At 36.8% G+C, this 19,830-nt stretch overlaps 1 protein-coding gene across 3 annotated transcripts in view; it reads right to left on the minus strand.

Annotated features, from left to right (window-relative positions):
* The window catches only part of DLC1 (DLC1 Rho GTPase activating protein), a 414,054-nt gene that overhangs the window by 166,794 nt on the left and 227,430 nt on the right, over positions 1-19,830 (minus strand). For all 3 annotated transcript variants that reach the window (XM_012739809.3, XM_012739810.3, XM_012739808.2), the window contains exon 5: positions 7,049-7,082. In XM_012739809.3, coding sequence (XP_012595263.1) covers positions 7,049-7,082 — 34 coding nt within the window. The remainder of the gene's footprint in view (positions 1-7,048; positions 7,083-19,830) is intronic.

Genomic DNA, 19,830 nt, shown 5'->3' on the forward strand with positions numbered 1-19,830 from the left:
CAAGGTACCATAGTGGGTGCGGGTGACAAAGATAAAGTGGGATGTTTCTGCCTTCAGGAAGCTCAGAGCCTGATATAGAAGATAATTCACAAACAGAAATACATCACAAGGAACGCTAAATGCTGTAACAAAGATACCAATGAAGTACCACCTTCAGCCTCAGAGACCTGGGAAGACCATTCCAAGTGCAGAAGGGAACGTTTGATTTAGAACTTATTAAAAGAGAAATTATCATATATCTGTGTTGCTTTAAATATAAGTGAGAGGAAAAAAATTTTGCTTTATTGGTTCTGGTAATATAGTAGATTTACCTCACCTGCTTAGTCATAACTAAAATACCAACAAAAATCTAAGAGAGATTTAGAAAATTACCTGTATTTAAAAATACCCTATGAGTTCAAGATCTTTGGCATTTAAGAATAGCTTACTTATATTTTTCATGAATTCCTTGATACCTGAAAGCTAATGTGTTTCCTCTCAACAGCTCAGTCAACCACAGCCAACTTTTCATGGATTAGTTTACATTAGGTTTCAGAAAAAACAGAGAGGTTATGTGTGGGCATACCCTAAATTCCTTACTCATGAAGAAGCAAGCAAGCAGCGACCATAATACTTTTTTAAAAAAGTGAAACAAGTGAGCATTTAAAAGCCATTAGTATAAAAATAATGAAATTCATTTTCTGAGAGTGAAAGAGAATATAGAAATTAGAATGTTGGCCAAAGCCCAACCTGGCCAGAAAATAACAATTTTAAGATTTTGTTGAACCCTGTAAAACAGCTAGGGGTCTTTGCAGTTACAGAAGAGCTAGACTTAGAATAGAATGTCAAGATTCTACATTTGGCTTTGGGAGTATCATTCATATAGAGTAAAAACATTTGCTGATTTTTAAAAGATTTAATTTATTCATTCATTTACCAAACATCAAGCAACTACAACAATGCGAAACACTGGAAATACAGAGCTGAATGAAACAAAATTATGTCTTTCAAGGTGTTCACAGTGTGGTGGGTGAGACAGCCATAAAACCCATCTGATCTGTACTAAAATGGAGACATAAAATAGGTCAGTCTTTCAAAGAAGACCTCAGAAATAGAGCAGTCCTGTTTGTGTTTTATTCATCAGATTTCTTTGGATTTTGTAGATAACGGAGCATGGCTTAGCATGGGACAGATCACATGGATAATTCTCTGAATCCGAGCAATGATGATCAGATGGAAAAAGTGGGAAAAGATAGAAGTGTCTTTCCATTTTAGCTTCTTTTTTTGTTGTTTTTTGTTATCTGCATTTCACTTATCATGGGTCAAAAGCAGCAAGAAAATTAATACCAAAAGGCATCAGGTCTGGGCTTTGTTACTTAGTATGTTTATAAGGAGCTTGGAATGAAATTCTGAAAACCCTGATTTTTCCTCTAGCAAATTTGTCACAAAGAAGTGTTTGATTTGTATTTTTTTTTTTTTTTTTTTGCCTTACAGCCACAACACAAAGTTTGGAGAGACCATGGCTCTGTTATATGCTTCTGAAATCTATCTTTCACAAGTGTTTAAGGCTATAATTATTCATTATCTTGATTTTTTAACATTTTCTGGCCAACCAAGTAACCTGGAGGCAGGAGAACAAACATGCTAAGAAAAATGATCAAGGAATGCAACCAAAGTCAGATTCTAAGTCATCTTTTTCAATGCCACCCTTTACACACATTTGTATGGGATAGATCCACAAATAGCACCATTAATTAATTAACTGGCTGACATATTTGGCAGTTGTGCTGGGTAGTAGGAGAGATGGAGAGAGTCAGAGGAGACAAAGGATAAACAGAAAGTTTTAGAACCATATTAACTCCAAACCATTAAGATTGTAGCCAAAGCATTTTTATAATTATAATGTATTGATTAACACATATTTACAGAACACTTACTGTGTGTTAATAAACTGTATTAATTGCAGGGAACACAAAAACCATATTCCTGACCTAGACAAGTTCATGTCCTAGAGAAGAGGACACACAGCTAAGTAAGATACTAAAACTGTAACAGAAAAGACATAGCTTTTCAGGCACATGGAATAATCAATGACTTGCTCTGCCTGGGAAGGAATTCATTCAGGCAGTGATATTATTGTTGGATGTAATGAAGCAAGTAGGATTTTCAAGACAGAGAGAAGACAAAAATGCCGTTGTGGGCTAATGATAATGATCTGTTTTCTATGAGTTGCCATGTAGCCTGACAAAATCTGTAAGGTGTTATTTAATTTAATTTTAGAATAAGATATTTCATATAACTCTTTGTCACTATTTTTCAAATATGCCCAGAGAGGCACATTTCAGTGACGAAAATGCAGTGCATGGTAATTTTCAAAACTACGTGCTTCTATTATACAGATAACTAAGTCATAATGGTTGATGTATTTATTTCCCATTGGATTAAATGAAACTATTTTCATTTAGGGTGAAGAAAAATATGGCTCTCATTTCTTTTTCTTTCTGAATACACCATCTTTCTCTCTACCTCCATCTCTGTCTCTATTATCACGTGCCAGCTGCATACCACAGATTTAGGTCGAAGTATCATAGAAAAATACAGAGGTAGAGAAGATTTTATGGCTGTTTTATGGTTGGATGTGGTGGCTATAGTTAGATCAACCAACCAACCAACCCCCCTCCCCCCCCCAAAAAAAAACAACCAAAGGAATAGAAAGAAGAGAAAATGTTGGTAGGTAGATCAGCAAGGCTCCCAGAGGGAAACAAATGGCACATTGTGGGAATTGAAGGGAGTTTAATAACAAGACTATATATAAGGGGAAACTACAGGGCAAGAGGAGGGAATGGTCATCAGAACCTGGAAACTTCATGGAAAGGGCAGCCTGAGATACACCAGCAGCAACTCTGCACGGCTGAGGAACGAATTTCCCAACCTCACTGGCACTATTTCCACCCCTCAGTCTCCTGCTAAGGTCCCCTCTGGCTGAGTGGGGAAGGCAGAAAGGAGGGAAGTCCTTTTATTCAGTCCACATTGGTCAGCTTCCCAGATCACAGAGCCAGGGAGAAAGTAGGGCAGAGGCTGGATCTGAGGGGTGAAAGAGACACATGGACACTACAGCCAGATGACAAATAGCCAAGTATGTTTAAACAGGAAAGTTTGATATTATCCCGTAGGCAATAGGGAGATAGAGAAAATGTTGGAGCAGGAATTGATGTGATCATGTCATGCTTTTCAAAGACACCTCTGGTGGAAGTGTTGAGAGTAGACTGGTGTAATGATAGGTTAAGGCAGGGAAACCAGTTCTGGAGGCTATTGGGAAGGAAAGTCCAGTGGAGATTGCATCTCTGCACGAAGGAAAGAGCTGGAGGAAACGACAAGGGATGATGGCAGAAGAGTGTCAACAGCATTGTGTGCAGGAGGTGGGGGAAGGTGAGAGCTGCAGGAGAACCCAGGCACCTGGCTGGCTTGCTGGGTTAGATAGGATCCAATTGTCCCAGGCACCAGGGATCTGGGAAGATAATGGAGTCATAGGAAAATGGGATGCAGCATATACATCTCTCTGGGACTAATCTTTTGTGGAAATTAAATATCTATTCCCAGGAGTGAATGAAAAATTTCAGTCCAATAGAGAAACGAATTTCTACAGAGAGGTTAAAATGTGACCAACTCTGCCTATCCTATGACAGTCTTTGTCTGAATTATCTCACTCAGAAGATTCATAGAGAAAGTGATCCCTTTCTTCTTCCACAGGGACAGCTGCTTAGCTGTGACTTGGTGCCCTGAGGGAGCGTTTTAAGGACTTGTGACAGCAGTAATACAGCTAGTGTTTATTTGGCCTGTACACACAGTGGTTGTAAGCACAACTACTTATCATAAAAAACAGCTACCACTTTCTAGGGCCTATTTTGTGCCAAGCATTGTTGCTTTACAACAACATGGCAGATTCTTTATTTATATTCTAGCAATGAGGGAAATGAGGAAGTTAAGTAACTTGCTCAAGGCCACACAGATAGGAAGCAGATGTACTGGAGAATACACCAAAGGCTTTGGGCCAAAGACATCCAGACTCCACTGGCATAATGGAAGTTACATGAAAATGCTATGTACGGGATACAATTATACATATTGATACTTGCATGATGAGTTCTAATTAATTTAAAAAGAAATTGGATGACTCTATTTCAGATCCTAAGAATGCACATTCAGATAGAGTTTTCTGAAGATGATTTTTATTTGATTCGTTTCCTGGGAAGCTTTATGAATAAGGTGGGCTAAGAAATTCTCAACTGAGAAGAGAAGGAGGATGCTGGCCTGATTGGGATACTCTCCAACTAAAGTTTGAGCTCCTTCAGGGCAGAGACCATGCTTTATTCATATAATTGGTTCTTCAACAGAACCTAATATAATGCCTAGAACATGTTGCTGTTCAATAAGTATTTATGGCATGCGTGAATCCATGGGAGGCTGTTTCAAAATTGTTTCCCCTTGGAGTTTTTTTGTCATCACAAGGTGGGAGAGGAGCAGCAGAATTGATCCCACTGGGCTGTATTAACATAGCAACATAGATCGGAATAGAAGATAGCCACTGAAAGCACACACAGGGAGAACCACACAACTGCAATTCAAGAATGATTAATGGAATGTACCCATAATGATTTTGTTTAGAGCCTCACAAAGCCTGGTAGAGTTGGTTCCAGTTGGCTTGGATGAGAGGTCACACAGATTAAAAATAGACTTTCTTAATAAAGAACAATAGGCCACATTCATTTAGCAACATAGAAAAAAAATGACAGGCCTTAGGGGGTGGGTATGAAGCTTAATCCTATTTAAGAGCTCAATTAACCCCCAGAAGATTGAGTAGGTCCCTTTGCCTTCATGCCCATTCCTCTGTCTGGTGGAAGCTTAAAAACTGAGTTTCATAAAAATAGGAATAAAGGGATTCACAGCTGTATACAAAACACTCAAAATATTCTTAATATTTTAAATAGAGAGTAATAAAGTTTAGAAATACAAGAAGTAGATTACTTAGACTGTTATAATCCTTTAAAACTTTTGAAATAAATCACATTCTCTTTTGAATTGTCAAATCTGTTATCATTCATAAAATATTCAAACATGAGCCTTTGTTTTGACAGGTAAATTCACTGACTTTAAAATAATCATTTCTTTGTTGTATTTATATTAGCAAACAAAATTATATTTCCTCCTAAATGTATCAGCACATTCTCCAGAAATCAAAATCAAAATCCATTCTGTAGTAAATTCTAATCATTCTAATGTTTTAATATAGAAGAAAAGCCAGGTTCTGCTCAAGTCAGTCCATCCTGGCTTGTTAAGTATATGAGATGCCTGGGTTGTAGATAGGACATATATATCAATTTGTGGGTCTTATTTTTCACAGATAATCTTATAGAGTTGAATTGACTCTATTATTAACTCTTTTAATTTGTGCCCCAGAAGTATAGAAATGACCCAAATAGATTAAGTAAAGAGAGACAGCTAATTTCATGTTTTTGCTGCTGTTGTTCTTAAGGAGGAAAATTTCCAGGATTATGATTAAAAAGTGGTTGTTACATTATATTTATGCTCTCTGTTTAATTAGTTCCTTGTTTTAATAATATTTTCAAGAGATTTGAGAAGCTTGATAAAATGCAGTGCTTTTCCCTATCAAACTGAAGCCTTTTAAGTGTAAGAGGGAGAAGATAACTCTCTGCCTCTTCAAGCAATGGCATTTCCATTTCTTCTTTCCCCTCCCAACCAGGCAAGAACTCACATCCTAATTTACTCTTTGAGGTATGAAAGAATTTGCTGATATTCTGGAATAAGATGACAATTTTGCTCTGATATATACTTTGTTTAAAATGCAGCAAATCTTGGGAATTACAGAGAATGTCACAACCCAAGATAAAACATGACTTTTGCTGTATTTCATTTTCATTACTGTGCATATGCTCACATAACCATTTATTTCTTGTCCTTTCTAGATAGCTAACACCATCTATTTAAGATATTGGAGCTTTGAAATTATTATATTAATCCATATAACCTTATACTAATACATTGTTAAGTTAAGCAATTTTTCTCTTGAACTGATGCCAGTTCAATATTTTCTTTCCATTCTGAAGGGTTACCTTTCAATATCATTAGAATGAAGAAATCAGATGTAGTCTAACCATGAAAGAAAATTTTAGTTCACAGGACACAAAATATGAAAACAATCTAGAGGAAAAAATGAGATCATTGAAATAAAAAACGAATATCCCACTCTAAAAATCTTATCAGACAAATTCTAATACTCTAGTGAAAAGACACTTGAAATCATGTTGTCGTTGCTCAGATAATACTATAAACTTTCAATATGGCTCTTAAAAGTCACAAATGTCTACAGTCTAAGTGATCTGCTTCAAGTTTGGTAGTGTACCTTTAATCTATCAGAATACATAAGACAATATTAAGAAAGACAAAGAGATTTTTAAAAAGTACAAATTCTACCAATCCAAGTGTATTTTTTCAAATTTTCATGTTTCTCATGAGTCCTTGTCCATTTCCCCATAATGCTGTTAAATAATTATAATTTAACAGATTGTAGAAAAACACTATAATTTGTTTTGCCAATACAATTATTCTTATTGCTTCATAGCTATATTTTTGATAATATAGCATCAGTTTTAAATATCAAGTACATCTTTTTCTGTGACTACCAAATAAGTTCATTAAGATTAAAAAATAAATCTTGATTATCATTAACAACTGATTTCCAAAGACCATTCCTAGTACATTGATCAACATCTAATTCTTCTACTTACAATTTTTAAAAACAAAAATTGTGATTGCAGTAACAAGTAATGCCACAAGAAGCATACATCTTATTCAAACACAATGTAATGCTACGTTAGAAAACAACACTTCTTTTTCTTATGTTTTGAGCAAAACAAACTTATTTTTAACAATTCAATAATAACATTTGCCCAATGATATTTATAAATTTTAGATATTTACTGAAATATACTTTCAGATGGAATTTTATTCTAAAATAGATGACAGAAAAACAACAAAGTTGTCAACTTACCAGCTTTTTCCTTTTCTGAAATACCTGGAATAGCCTGAGAAAGAAAAGTCACAAAATCGTGTTATTATTAGAAAGAAACATCGAATAGTATCATTAGGAATAAAATGAAGTACAATAAATAGAGCAAAAATTAAATTGAACCTGACAATAGAAACATTAGCATCTTGGAACTCTCAGTAAAAGTCACTAGATCTTGCTGTGATAACTGTAAACATTACGTATTTTCTTGTCTGAAGACAAATTATCATATGCCTATATTATCTTTACAAGACATTGGCAGTAAATGAGTCTAAAAACATTCTTTGAATTTGGGTAGATATTTTGTAGTTAAATTTCTTTGTCTCGTTTTTGGGAGGCAGAAATAGCAAACTGGTCAGTTTCTGAGCATTTTAAATCCTGTCTTGTCCCTTATTTTCTGTGTGCACTTGAATGACCTGTGGTATCTCTTAAGGCTCAGATTCCTCCTTATTAAGCTGGGATAATCACATCTACTTCATATTTTTACTAAAAGACCTAAATGTAATGGCATCTATCAAGCATACAAGATCCTCAGGAAAAAGCTAGCTGCTCTTACTATTTATTAATACGGGTATTGGTCTTGCAGGTAAATTTACTGATATGAAAGGTTAAGAAGTTTAATTTCCAGCATTTATCACTATCATTATTTTTAAAATAGGATTCAGAATGAGATGTTTCAAGGCAATTAAAGCTTAACTGTCTAGTTCTACTGTTTTTGAATACTCTAAAGCTGCGGTCCCAGTCCCCAACACCCAGGCCATGCCTGTTAGGGACCAGGTTGCAGAACTCCACCGTTCACCACTTTACCCTACCCTCCCACCCCATCGTCTGTGAAAAAATTGTCTTCCATGAAACTTGTGTGTGTGTGTGGGGGGCGCGGGGGGAGGTGCACAGCAGGAGGTGAGTGGCAGGCAAGGGAGCCAAGCTTCATCTGTATTTACAGCCTCTCCCCATCCCTTTCATGAAACCAGCCAATGGTGCCAAAAAGGTCGGGGACTGCTGCCCTAAAAAAATGAAGGAAGTTGAATTTCTGGTTTTCATTCACCTCAGTTATTCATGTGTAAAATACAGTTAGCAGGGTTTGGAGGGTATTAACTTGTACTGGGAGGCTTTTATAAGTCTTCCTAAGCTACAAAAGCTTTGGGATCTGACACCTTTTACCTGACAACCACCAACCATAGTATAGATCCCAAAGTGAGGATCATTTATCCCTTCTTCCCGGGATAAAAATATCTGTGCAGGAATACCTGTATCGACATTTAGAAATTATCTGAATAAACTCTAGCTTTTTATAGCTAAGGTATTTAAGTCAAGTTGAATGTTTTGCCCCAAATCACAAGTTGACCAGTGACAAAAATGGGCCTTTTCCATACTTCATTTGATTACAAAAGTATGTAACCAAGCGCATGTAAGTAAATATTTAATATAAGTGATAAGCAATGAGTTGAGTTATTAAGCAAAAATATTTTAGCCTCTTTTTACCCAAATTTTCATGTAGACAATGCTAATTATTCTAGAATTTCACCATGCTCTGCACAATTCTTTAAACTACCAAAGCTCAGTTGCATTACATAACTTCCAAGGTAACAGTACAATTTGGAGAAAGAATACTCAAAATTTAATATGCCTAGAATTGCATAATTTCTCTCTCTCTCTCTTTTTTTTTTTTTTTTTTGAGATAGAGTCTTGCTCTGTCATCCTGGGTAGAGTACAGTGGCATCATCATAGCTCACTGTAACCTCAAACTCCTGGGCTCAAGTGATCCCCCTGCCTCAGCCTCCCAAGTAGCTGCCACTAAAGGTGCACACCAAGACACCCAGCTAATTTTTCTATTTTTAGTAGAAACAGGGTCTTGCTCTTGCTCAGGCTGGTCTCAAACTCCTGAGCTTAAGGGATCCTCCTGCCTCGGCCTCCCAGAGTGCTAGGATTATAGGCATGAGCCCCTGCACCCAGCTGTATATCTTCTCTTTTAAAGTAAAACCACATAATAATAACAGCTGGTATCTGTCAGCTGATTTATCTTTGAATTTGAGGGAGACTTGACTTTCTAGAAAGTAATTTATGAATAAATTGATTAGATTCATAAAATTTCCTAGAGATGAAAGGCACTTAAAAAACTAGAAAAGGCTGAGATTTGGTTTTCAATTACTTAAAGCTACTTGTTGATTCTTAATTACATGTCTTCCATTATCCTGGGTACAAAAACCCTTAGCAAAGTTTTCTTCTTTGTGGAATTCACAATCTAATTGAAGAAGATACATGAAAAGACCAAAAACAAAACAAAACAAAACAGTCCCACATAATGGATGCTGAAAGGCAATGCCTAGTACCATTGCTGGTGTGGCACAGGACTACTCAGGTACAAATGGAATGGTTTTCTTGGGCATTGAACCCTTGGGAAGAAGGCATTGGTCAGGAGATTCTTCTTGCCCTTGACTTCTGAGAAGGCTAAATTTGGGTCCATGTCCTGATATCCTATAGTGTTAATATCTATCTCTGAGCTTAGAAAGAAACATTCTGACTATATAGTCTGGTAAAGAGTAGGTGTTCATCAATGTTTTTGGAATTAAAATATCCAATGTATATTTGCATATATAGCTTAAATAACATTGTATGATTGTTACTTGCGAGAATGTTCCCATAAAAAGCATATTTTTGAATTCATTAGGGGCTTTTGCTAATAGCTGCCATATGTTTCATTTGAACTGCATCCTCAGGAAGTGATTTAACATTTCTGGCAATAAAGCAATTAAATAGGATTTTCTTGCTGGCCATATGGGTTCGTTGTAACTTCATATTTTCTTCTCTCATTTCTCAATGGAACAAAGGAAAGTCTACTAATAACTTCCAAATGAGAGAAAAAAATCATTCATAGCCTTTTGCTATTCTTCTCTGTGATATTTAAATAATAGGATAAACAACCTTTTCTAGGGCTCATAACCATCCCTGTTCCCCCATATACTGATGCTCTAATAGCTCTCTATATGTAAAGATTTTCATTTAAGTTGGCCTGTTAAGCTGTTTTACAATTGAATTTTTAAAAAGTCACTAAAAGAAAGCTTTTTAGCAAAAGAGAAGGAAACAATTTCCTTTCTTTTAATGAGATCTTTTAAAGCTGTGTGTGGGAGCTTAGGCTGTATGCCTACTTGTGTTTTTGGACATGAAAGATGGTTGGAGAAATGCTGATTTTGACATGCCTCATGGAAATGTTACAGACATAGGTTGATTCTTTTGGTCTGCTGCTAGGAAGGCTTTCTGTACTTACAGAAGAACCTCAGCTAGACACCTTTTAGGAACTTACAACAACCGCACGGAAACTGTTAACATAAATAGCAATACAAGTTATAGATGACACATCTGAATCCATTTCAGTATAATGACAATTAACAGCCAATTTCCTCTGATGATTTTAGGTGAAAAAGGAATATGATCTTTCAACTTTAATATGTTAATATTTTTATTAATATGCCATATCCCTCACTTGTATAAAATATTTTCCTTTTAGTTCTTTAGAATCAAAAACATAGAATACTACTATTAAGAAGGCCTTTTTTAGGCCAATCTCTTCAAACAATAGGCAGCTATGATAGACTGAAAGATTCTATTCCTAGGTTTCATGAAGGGATGATTTTCAGTTCCATAACTTTCAACTTAAAGACCTTTGGTAAACCCAGGCTTCTGGTGGAAACTAAAAATGGATACCATTAAATAAGAACTACAAAAAGAATACAGATTAAAACTACTTGAATGATATACATAAATCTCTTTATGACAAACTAACTTTGTTCACTGGTTTGGCATTTGCCCTTATCACATATGACTTCGTGTAAGTGGGTTCCTGGCTGGGGCCCAGAAACATTTTTGTTGCAGAGAGATATTCATTGTAGTGGTAACCACTAACAAATTTGATTTGAACCATGTATCTGATGTGTGCTCTGACCTACAAGCCTTATTTACATCATGATACCAGGATGAGTAAAATTACAGGTTTTATTTTTTTCTGAATGTAAGGGTTTTCCAATGTTCTTCAGCTCTAATGAAGCTCATCATTTCAGGCCTGAGAATGAACAGACTTGCTGTAAGTGATTGGAAACTAAGGAAGAAATTTAGGGTACAGAAGACTAACAGAAACTGATGGAAAAAAAATCACAAGGGCTTTCTGGAAATGGGGATGCTAATCAAATAATAACCAAACATTTGGTGCTTTCAAAGTTGTAAATTGTATTAACACTGAGATCTCTTAAAGTGTTTTGCTCTTTGAGGATGGATGCTTGGCAGAAGATATGCCCTTCTTAGCATTTCCAAGGTACATGTCTGAATCAATCTATAAAATGCAAGAGATGTCTAAGGTGTGAGGAAAATGGATTAATTTAGAGGTGAGCTTGCTGTTGGGTCCTTTCAACTGCCTGCTCTTGATAACATGATAACTATTCTAGGACCTTTTTCCCTAAGTTCCAAGGTCATGGAGCCCAATTCAATTTCTTTAACATGCTGATGACCTGAATTCCTCTCTTTTGTTTATTAATTTTCATTTGTCCCTCAAGATTTCCTTTCTACCTTCTTCCCTGTGCAAGAAGGGTAACCTGGATGGATAGGAGAAGTCACATGCCCTGCTTGCTTAGGATAATTTTGGTTTAACAGGCCAAAATTTGATCAGTTTAACATTTATCTCAGAATATTCATTTTTGATGACATGAAATTATTAATAGTTACATTAAAATAAGCCCGGGGGGGGTTGCATTTCCAGCTTCTATACTCTTGTCTAGTATTGTGTGAGATGCATGTGCAGAGAACAAAGTTCTCACTTTAATATGTGGTTAAATCTAAAAGAGGACTAAGTGATAAGTAGCCTCTCTCCCTGACCCTTTCCAGATCTAATCTAACAAATGCCTCCCTTTCAAGAACAGCATGCAGGTTACTCACTGGTGTAACAAAATGCATTCAGACACAAGTTGCTAGGGACAGCTGATTCCTTCTGATTTCTGGTAGTGACAGAAATGTCCAACAATGCTGCCCTACCAGTCCCTTTCATATACCAGCCAGTTGTGGTCTGGTGCCTGCTGCAGCCTGCAGGTTCCACGGAGTCTGACCAGGTAGGAGGGAAATATAGGTTAGGTGCATGTGAACTCTGTAGGGCAAACAGAGGTGGAGTAGTTCTATTACAGAATGTACAGAGTAGTAGTGGAGTTCTTGCTATAGCACTTTTTGTCATTTATTGTTTTGTATAAAGGTACAATGGTTATATATTTGTTGAATAGGATGTTTCCCTTCTTGCAGTAATGGTTCCTTTCTTTTTTTTTTTTTTTTTTTTTTTTGAGACAGGGTCTCACTCTGTTGCCTAGGCTAGAGTGCAGTGGTTAATCACAGCTAACTGCAATTTTGAACTCCTGAGCTCAAGTGATTCTCCTGCCTTAGCCTCTTGAGAAGCTGGGACTCTAGGTGCATGCAACCAGGCCTGGCTAATTTTTTGATGTTTTTGTAGAGACAAGGGTCTCGCTATGTTGCTCAGGTTGGAATGATTCCTAATTTTAATAACTCTTTTAACTCTCGAAAGTGTCCCATTTGGATGATAATTTATATGGGAAGACTTTGTTTCGATCCCATCAGCAGGGTCTCCATGTTCCCTGGCTTCCAGGTAGGTTGGGCCAGGTTATCTCCAGTAAGAGATATAAGGGGCAGGAGAGTGAGGTTGGAGTGTGTTTTCCCATGGATCCCACCTTGCATGGTTGTCTGGAACTGGTTGTGTTTCTTCACCCAAGGTCCTTGCTTTTCTTGAGGCTGCTGGTTTTGCAGGCTTTTTTCCGTCTGGGTTCTGTTAATTGCTTTTGTCTCTGTCACAAAATTGCTTTTGTCTTTTGGGTTTTGGGGTTATCAACTTAGCTGCTACTAGCCCCCTGGTTACTGCACTATCCCTTGTGCTTCTTTTGTTGCTACACCTTTGTAAATGGTCCCTGTGTAACTAATTCCTCCTCAAACAATCCTATTTTAAGTGCTCTCTTTATTTTCTATTGGATCCCTGATGGATACACCTCTATCCTTTCTTTTTTCTATGAATGAGCATGGAAATTCCCTCTCTCTCCCTGCTCTCTTCCTATGAAGGGTTATGTGGAGCATACATTGTGTAATAAGAGAAAAAGTCTTACAAATCACAGTGTATCCTTAAAGTCTATCTTAGTCCAAGAAAACTGTATTTCAAAATGAGTCCATGAATTCTGAGCCTTCTGTGAGATGTAATTTGTGGCACTGACATATTTTCCACTTAGGCTAATGGTGAGAAGATTGGAATCATCAAGCATAAGGAAGATTAAGTTGTAACATTAGCAATAAGCTAATAACATTTTTGTTTATGAACACAGATGGGAGGATAATTCATTACCAAGTATAAAACCATTACTGTCCACATCAAATTGCTCAAATACTATTTTTTTCCTAGAAAACTCATTGATTTGTACATTAGACATAAAAGTAGAAACTTTATAAATGTAACTAAAATTTACATATAACTTTAGAGGTTAGATAAGAATTTGACTTCCCTGCTAACTAAACATTTTACAAAATACATTTTCCTTTTTTTTTTTTGAGACAGAGTCTCGCTTTCTTGCCTAGGCTAGAGTGAGTGCCCTGGTGTCAGCCTAGCTCACAGCAACCTCAAACTCCTGGGCTCAAGTGATCCTCCTGCCTCAGCCTCCCGAGTAGCTGGGACTACAGGCACGAGCCACCATGCCCGGCTGATTTTTATATTATATATATTAGTTGGCCAATTAATTTCTTTCTATTTTTATGGTAGAGACGGGGGGGGGGGGGGTCTCGCTCAGGCTGGTTTTGAACTCCTGACCTTGAGCAATCTGCCCACCTTGGCCTCCCAGAGTGCTAGGATTACAGGCGTGAGCCACCGCGCCCGGCCCATTTTCTTTTTTTTTTTTTAAGTTTCATTATTTTAAGTTGGTACTTTATAAAGTTTTTGTTATGAAAACATCTGATTAAACTTCCGGTTACATTTTGCTTTTTATATTTCTAGAGACAGCTTGATCTTTTGTTTTTATTTTTGTTAGAATTTTTAATGAATTTTGGGAAAAGAGGTTTAAAATGGTTTAACATATAGTATTCTTTAATCTTTTTTTTTTTTTTTTCTTATCAAAGGCTGGGTAGAAGATAGGCAGAGAAAGAAATAAATTAGAATGGTAGGAGAAAAGACAGAGATAAAATGGCCATATTTAGTATTTTTCTGACCAATATCACTGAGGCATAATGATCACATCCAACCTGGGCTATGTCTGGTGTGTGGTGGGGGGGTAGGGTGGGTGGGGGTGGGAGAGACTAGAGAAGAAAGGGGAGGAATTTGAATCAGGATCTTTAAGAAAATTGCATTTACAAGGGCAGGCAGAAGTTAAGGAGAGTAGAAAGGGGATTGAAAAACAGTCAGAGAAATAACCTGTGGTCAAGATAGAGTCCAGTTACAGTAATAAAAGGGGTCAGCATTTTATGAATACCTGGGAAAAGTGATGGCAAGATGCTTCAGTGACATGGGGCATAGGTAACACTTACTCAGAGGCGACACTAACTGTGTACTTACTCTATGTCACTTTTCTAAGCACTTGATTCATACTAACTAATGTAACCTTATTAACTACCCTACAAAGGAGGAACTGTTATTATTTCATTCTATATATGAGGAAACCAAGTCACATAGAGACTCGAGCAAGTTCTCACCATCAGCAAGTGGCCAAGTCAAGATTTGAACCCAGGATGTTAACTTAGATTAAGTCCATGTTGTTCACCTCTCCTCTATACAGCCTCTTTTGGACTGATATTTTCCTTTGTCTATAAATACAATCTACCAAAGATAGCAAAAGCAAAAAAGGAAGTTAGAAACTAAAGATATTGGTTATTTTTTTAAAAATTACTGGTAAAACAAAACAGCCAATGGAAATGTGGGATTAAAGGAGTAATTGAATACTGATCATCCTTGAGGTGCTTACTGATGAATTTTAAAGGAGTGGGGAACATTAACATGTAATTTAGCCCTGGACACATTTTCTTTTTCTATAAGTCAGTCCTGGGCTGGCTGAACCTGCCTTTTCTTCCTTTGGAATGTCATTATTGGCTAAGAGTACACTTACCAGAAAAAAAGAAGAAATCTTTGTTTTTATGACCACACTAGTAAATGTTTATACGCTTTCATGAGATAGACTGAATGCTTGGCAGTTTAGCCTCATGTAATGTCTGTCCTCCCAAGAAACACAGCTGAGTGAGGTTAACTCCAAATCTGGGTGCTGACAAGGGGCACTTATAAAACGGAGCTAGCTTGTGCAGACCTGGAATTTTTCATCAATCAGCCATGATGCTAAAGTACCTATTTATACCTATAATGGGGATATGTTTCATCAAGTTCAAAAGTAATTAATTGGTTTAGTGGCTGTTTAATTTACAAAACGGTTTCTGACTATGATCACTTCAACAAAATAGAAAACACTTTAAAAAAAGTGAAAGTAATATATTAAGTATGTAAAAGACACCTGGCCTTAAAGAGTAACTCTGCATTATAATTAAGATCCTATTTTACCCCCACTGGCAAAGAATGCTTGCACATATCATTCCCTGAAGGAATGTTCCATCACTGGCTTCTTGCCCCACCCAACTCTTCAGTATCCTTCTCTAATCATTAATTCCGTGACTTTATTATTAGGGTTGGCAAAAGTCTGGTTTGGGGTTTAAGTTAGTGAATAGAGCTGTGGTGCCAGAGCCTAGTGAGTGGTGGGAAGAATGGCATGAATGGTGACTAGGTTATGCAAGATCTTGTCCTTGATGTTGAGTACTAAGAAGCTATACTTGGGTTTTAAGTAGATAAATGATGTGATTTGCAGTTTTAAAAGATATCTCTGGCTGCTGTAAGGAGAATGTGTTGGGACAAAGCGGGGCAGAGCAGAGATGGTGTTAATAGGTAAGTGATTGTTCAAGAAAGGGAGATAAGAGCCCTCAGCCAGGGCTGTTAGTCATGAAGTTGGGAAGAAGTAGTCATGCTTCAGTTATATTTGGTGGGGGGAAGAATCAACAGCAGACACTGGTAATGAGTTGATTGTCTGAGTGGGGAAGAGATATTTTTCAAAGAAGACTCAGATTCCTGCCCTACGAAGCTGAAGCTGAATAGATGAAAGTACCACCTCTGGAGATAGAGAGGGTCGCAGATGGAATGGATTGGGTGGTAGTAGAAGCTGAATTTGGTTTTGGACAAGCTCAACTAGAGAGAACTGTAAGACTTTAAAAGCACTGATTATAGGAGTCCAGTGGTCAGAATAGAGGTTTGGGCTGAAATAGAGATTTGGTGGGACCTGAGGCTAGGGAGAGAAGACTGAGACATAGGAAAGGAGCCTGAGAGTGGGCGCAGATATTTAAGGGCCAAGTTGAGAAGGAGCCAGCAGAGTGAACTGATGAGGACCAGGCAGAGATGAAAGGGAATGAGGAGAAGAGGATGATGTCACAGAAGCTGAAAAAACAGACTCTTTGGAAGTGAGCTGGGCAGTCAATAGACTGGAATGGTCTGAGGTCAGATGGAATGGAATGATCTGAGGAAGATGAGAAAGAAAATGTGATCATTTTGATTTAGCAACTGGAAGTCACTGAAAAAAATCAGCAAGAGCTGATGTAAAAATGCCATGGGGATGTTAAGCCAGATGGGAGTGAGTTGAAGAGTGAGTAGGAGGAAAGGAAAGAATGATATTTGTTCACTGAATCACTGGGCCAGACATTGATTCATGCAGTTCATTATTTGCACAAATATCGCATGAGCAACAACTCAGGTGTGGAGAAAAGATAAAGAATCAGGTCCTGCCTTGGAGTGGCTCATCATGTTCTAGATGGGGAGACAAGTAAACACCTTCTCAACTCCTCTCCCCAGACCGACTCCTCAAATAGTATTGCTTTCTGGATTTATGACTATCTGTTGGTCCACAGGCTATCCCAGTTTTTTCACGTCAAGACACACATTCACAGAAATGATAATATTGGTATAGAGCATCACAATGAACAGAAGGACTGGTCAAGGTTGGAGTTATGTACTAGAGGTCACTAAGACACATGACACATGCCTGTCATTGGCTCTAGTCTGTGAGATAAATGGAATCCTAGTCACCCTTGGAAAGGTTCAACCCCAGTCATCACCTCAATCTATGTATGGTGAATTCTATTTCCAACTAGGCTATTCCCATCAAAACTATGGTTCAAGGGGCTTAGAAGAAAGAAAGGACTGCTATGATTGAAATAATTTTTTGAATTTTTATTGAATGCTGAGCATTCAATCTGTCTCATGAAAATGTATAAACACTTGCTAGTGTGGTCATAAAAACAAAGATTTCTCCTTTTACTCTGGTAAGTGTACTCTTACCAGCGGCCAATAATTTTTCTAATGAGTTTTGGGGTGGCTTGGTTTTGAGATATTTTTGATCCCTCATCTATTGTATAATTAGGAAATATTTCTACCAAGAATGTAGAATTTATCTGATATATATCATGATTTAAAAATCTTTTTCAATTTCTTATTATATACTTAGAATGTTATGTCTTGTTTCTCGGCCTAAACTCTAAGATCCTTAAGGACAGGAGCTATATATGCATTTTATTTTATTTTATTTTATTGTCTTCTCTGTGCCAGTGTAGTATCTTTCATGCAGTAAGTAATGCTTGTTGACTGATATATACACAGGTATGTGAAATCCATATTTAATGCTCAGGCTTTATTTGTTGTAGAAATTGAAATAGGCATGTTGCTTTATCATCCAATGTTTAAAAAACAGACTGATTTTTAATCTTTGGCTGATTAACTCATCTGATACCAAAAGAACCCAGCAAAAAGGTGGCTGAGGTGGAACTTTAGCAGACTATGTACACATGTGTATTGATTATTAGATATTTAACTCAATACTCGTGAACTTTTGACTGGACACAAAGGTTTACCTTGCTGAAACAGGTTACAAATTCAATGGGTCTGGGCCTCTTTTTCCATACCACCCTCCTTTAATAGAATTTGAGTATTTTATGAACTCTGAGAAAATATTAATTATAGATGATATAGGCCAACACATTCAAACCAGTCACCAGCTACTTTCCTCCATGTCTTTCTTGGCTAATCAGGAACCTTCCTATTGAGTGGCTCCTATTCTGTGTCCGTGTTTCGAGGCCCCAGGTCACGGGTGTGAAACAACAAACACGGGGAGAGGCAATGAGGGATCAGAGGTTGGGATCCCATATGTCGGTCTTTCCTCATTACCTTCCTTTTTATTTTTGTCTTGTTTGCTTGTTTAACTTTTCTTCAGACTCTCTGTGGCACAACAGGCTGAACACGGCAATTCAAAATGCCTCTCCTTACAAGGGGAGTGTTACGAGCCTGGAAACAGGTCAGCTTTTAGGTAGGTTTTCTGCCCTCTGAAAAAACATTTATGCACTTGAATTTAAGTTAAAATAAACATAATGGATAGATATGGAAAAGAAAAAAAGAAGATAAACAGAAGAATATGCCCAAAATGGCTTAAAATGAGCATTAGGAGTATCTGAAGCAGGAGAAAAGCTTGGTCACTTATTTACGGACTTGCTCGGAGCCAGCTTCCTCGGATCCCAAAGGTTTTGGTGTTTCCTGGCTTCTATTATTCTAGCTTTCTGGTAAATAAGTTCTCACACTGATTATCCTGAAAATTATATAGATTGATGATTTGGAAACAAGCCGAAACTTTCAATGTAATTTAAAATTTTTGTTTATTTTGTAATCACTGGATTGGCCGCTTTGGAAAACAATGATTAATAGGGGAAAATGGGGCATTCTCTTGTGTGGCAATTCTAATTTGTAGGATTCATTTTTGCTCAGAGATTTGAGGATATGAATTCACAGCCTAAGAGTATAGAGAATGAATTCTAAGCCTAATAGTAGTTTCATAGGTCAGACTCAGTAGGAGGCAACATTCCAAAGAAGCTTGAGAGTAAAGAATTTCCAAGTTGAGGACTGGTTATCATGAGGGTATATATTGTTTTGTTAAAATAGCTCTTACTATGGTAGGATCAAGATGAGGAAAGAACCATTATGCCTAATTTTGTCACATAACTGAATTCTGTTCACTATATAATGCCCTCAAATTTAAAATATCTATGTTCCATTTCAGAAATGATGCAGACATCAAAGGAAACCCCCAATCTACCCCAAAGCAAAAAAAGAACTCATGAAAACTCAAAAAACTTTACATAAAACCTGAAACTCAGTATGTTCTACTTTCTGTTTAAAAATACAATTTATTTTTTGAAATTTCTAAGATTTCAGAAGCACAAATATTTTTACATCCCTAAAGGAATATTAATATTGGCACCAAGTCAACCTTTGAGCCTTGTTTTAAGTGGCTTTAATGTTATCCTTTCCACATCTTATCCCTTTTTCCTTGTCTGTTTCTTAACATAACACCTTGAGAATCTAACCAACGGGACAATGTGTATAACTTCTGAGCACAAAGACTCAAACCATGTTAGGTTGACTTTAGCTTCCATAAAACAAAAATAAAAAAAATTTTTTTAAGCTGATGAATTAGCTTCAGCATTAATTAATTATTTATTTATTTTCAGTATATTATGGGGGTACAAATGTTAAGGTTACATATATTGCCGTTGCCCCCCCCTCGAGTCAGAGCTTCAATAATGACCTCTAAGTTACACATAGTAAAACACTTTGGACATGGAACATAAATTGCATTTTTTTTTCTTAATGCCATTTTACATTTTAAAAAGTTTAT

Source organism: Microcebus murinus, chromosome 24 (genome assembly GCF_040939455.1).
Source record: "Microcebus murinus isolate Inina chromosome 24, M.murinus_Inina_mat1.0, whole genome shotgun sequence".
In the NCBI taxonomy this organism is placed as follows: Eukaryota; Metazoa; Chordata; class Mammalia; order Primates; family Cheirogaleidae; genus Microcebus; species Microcebus murinus.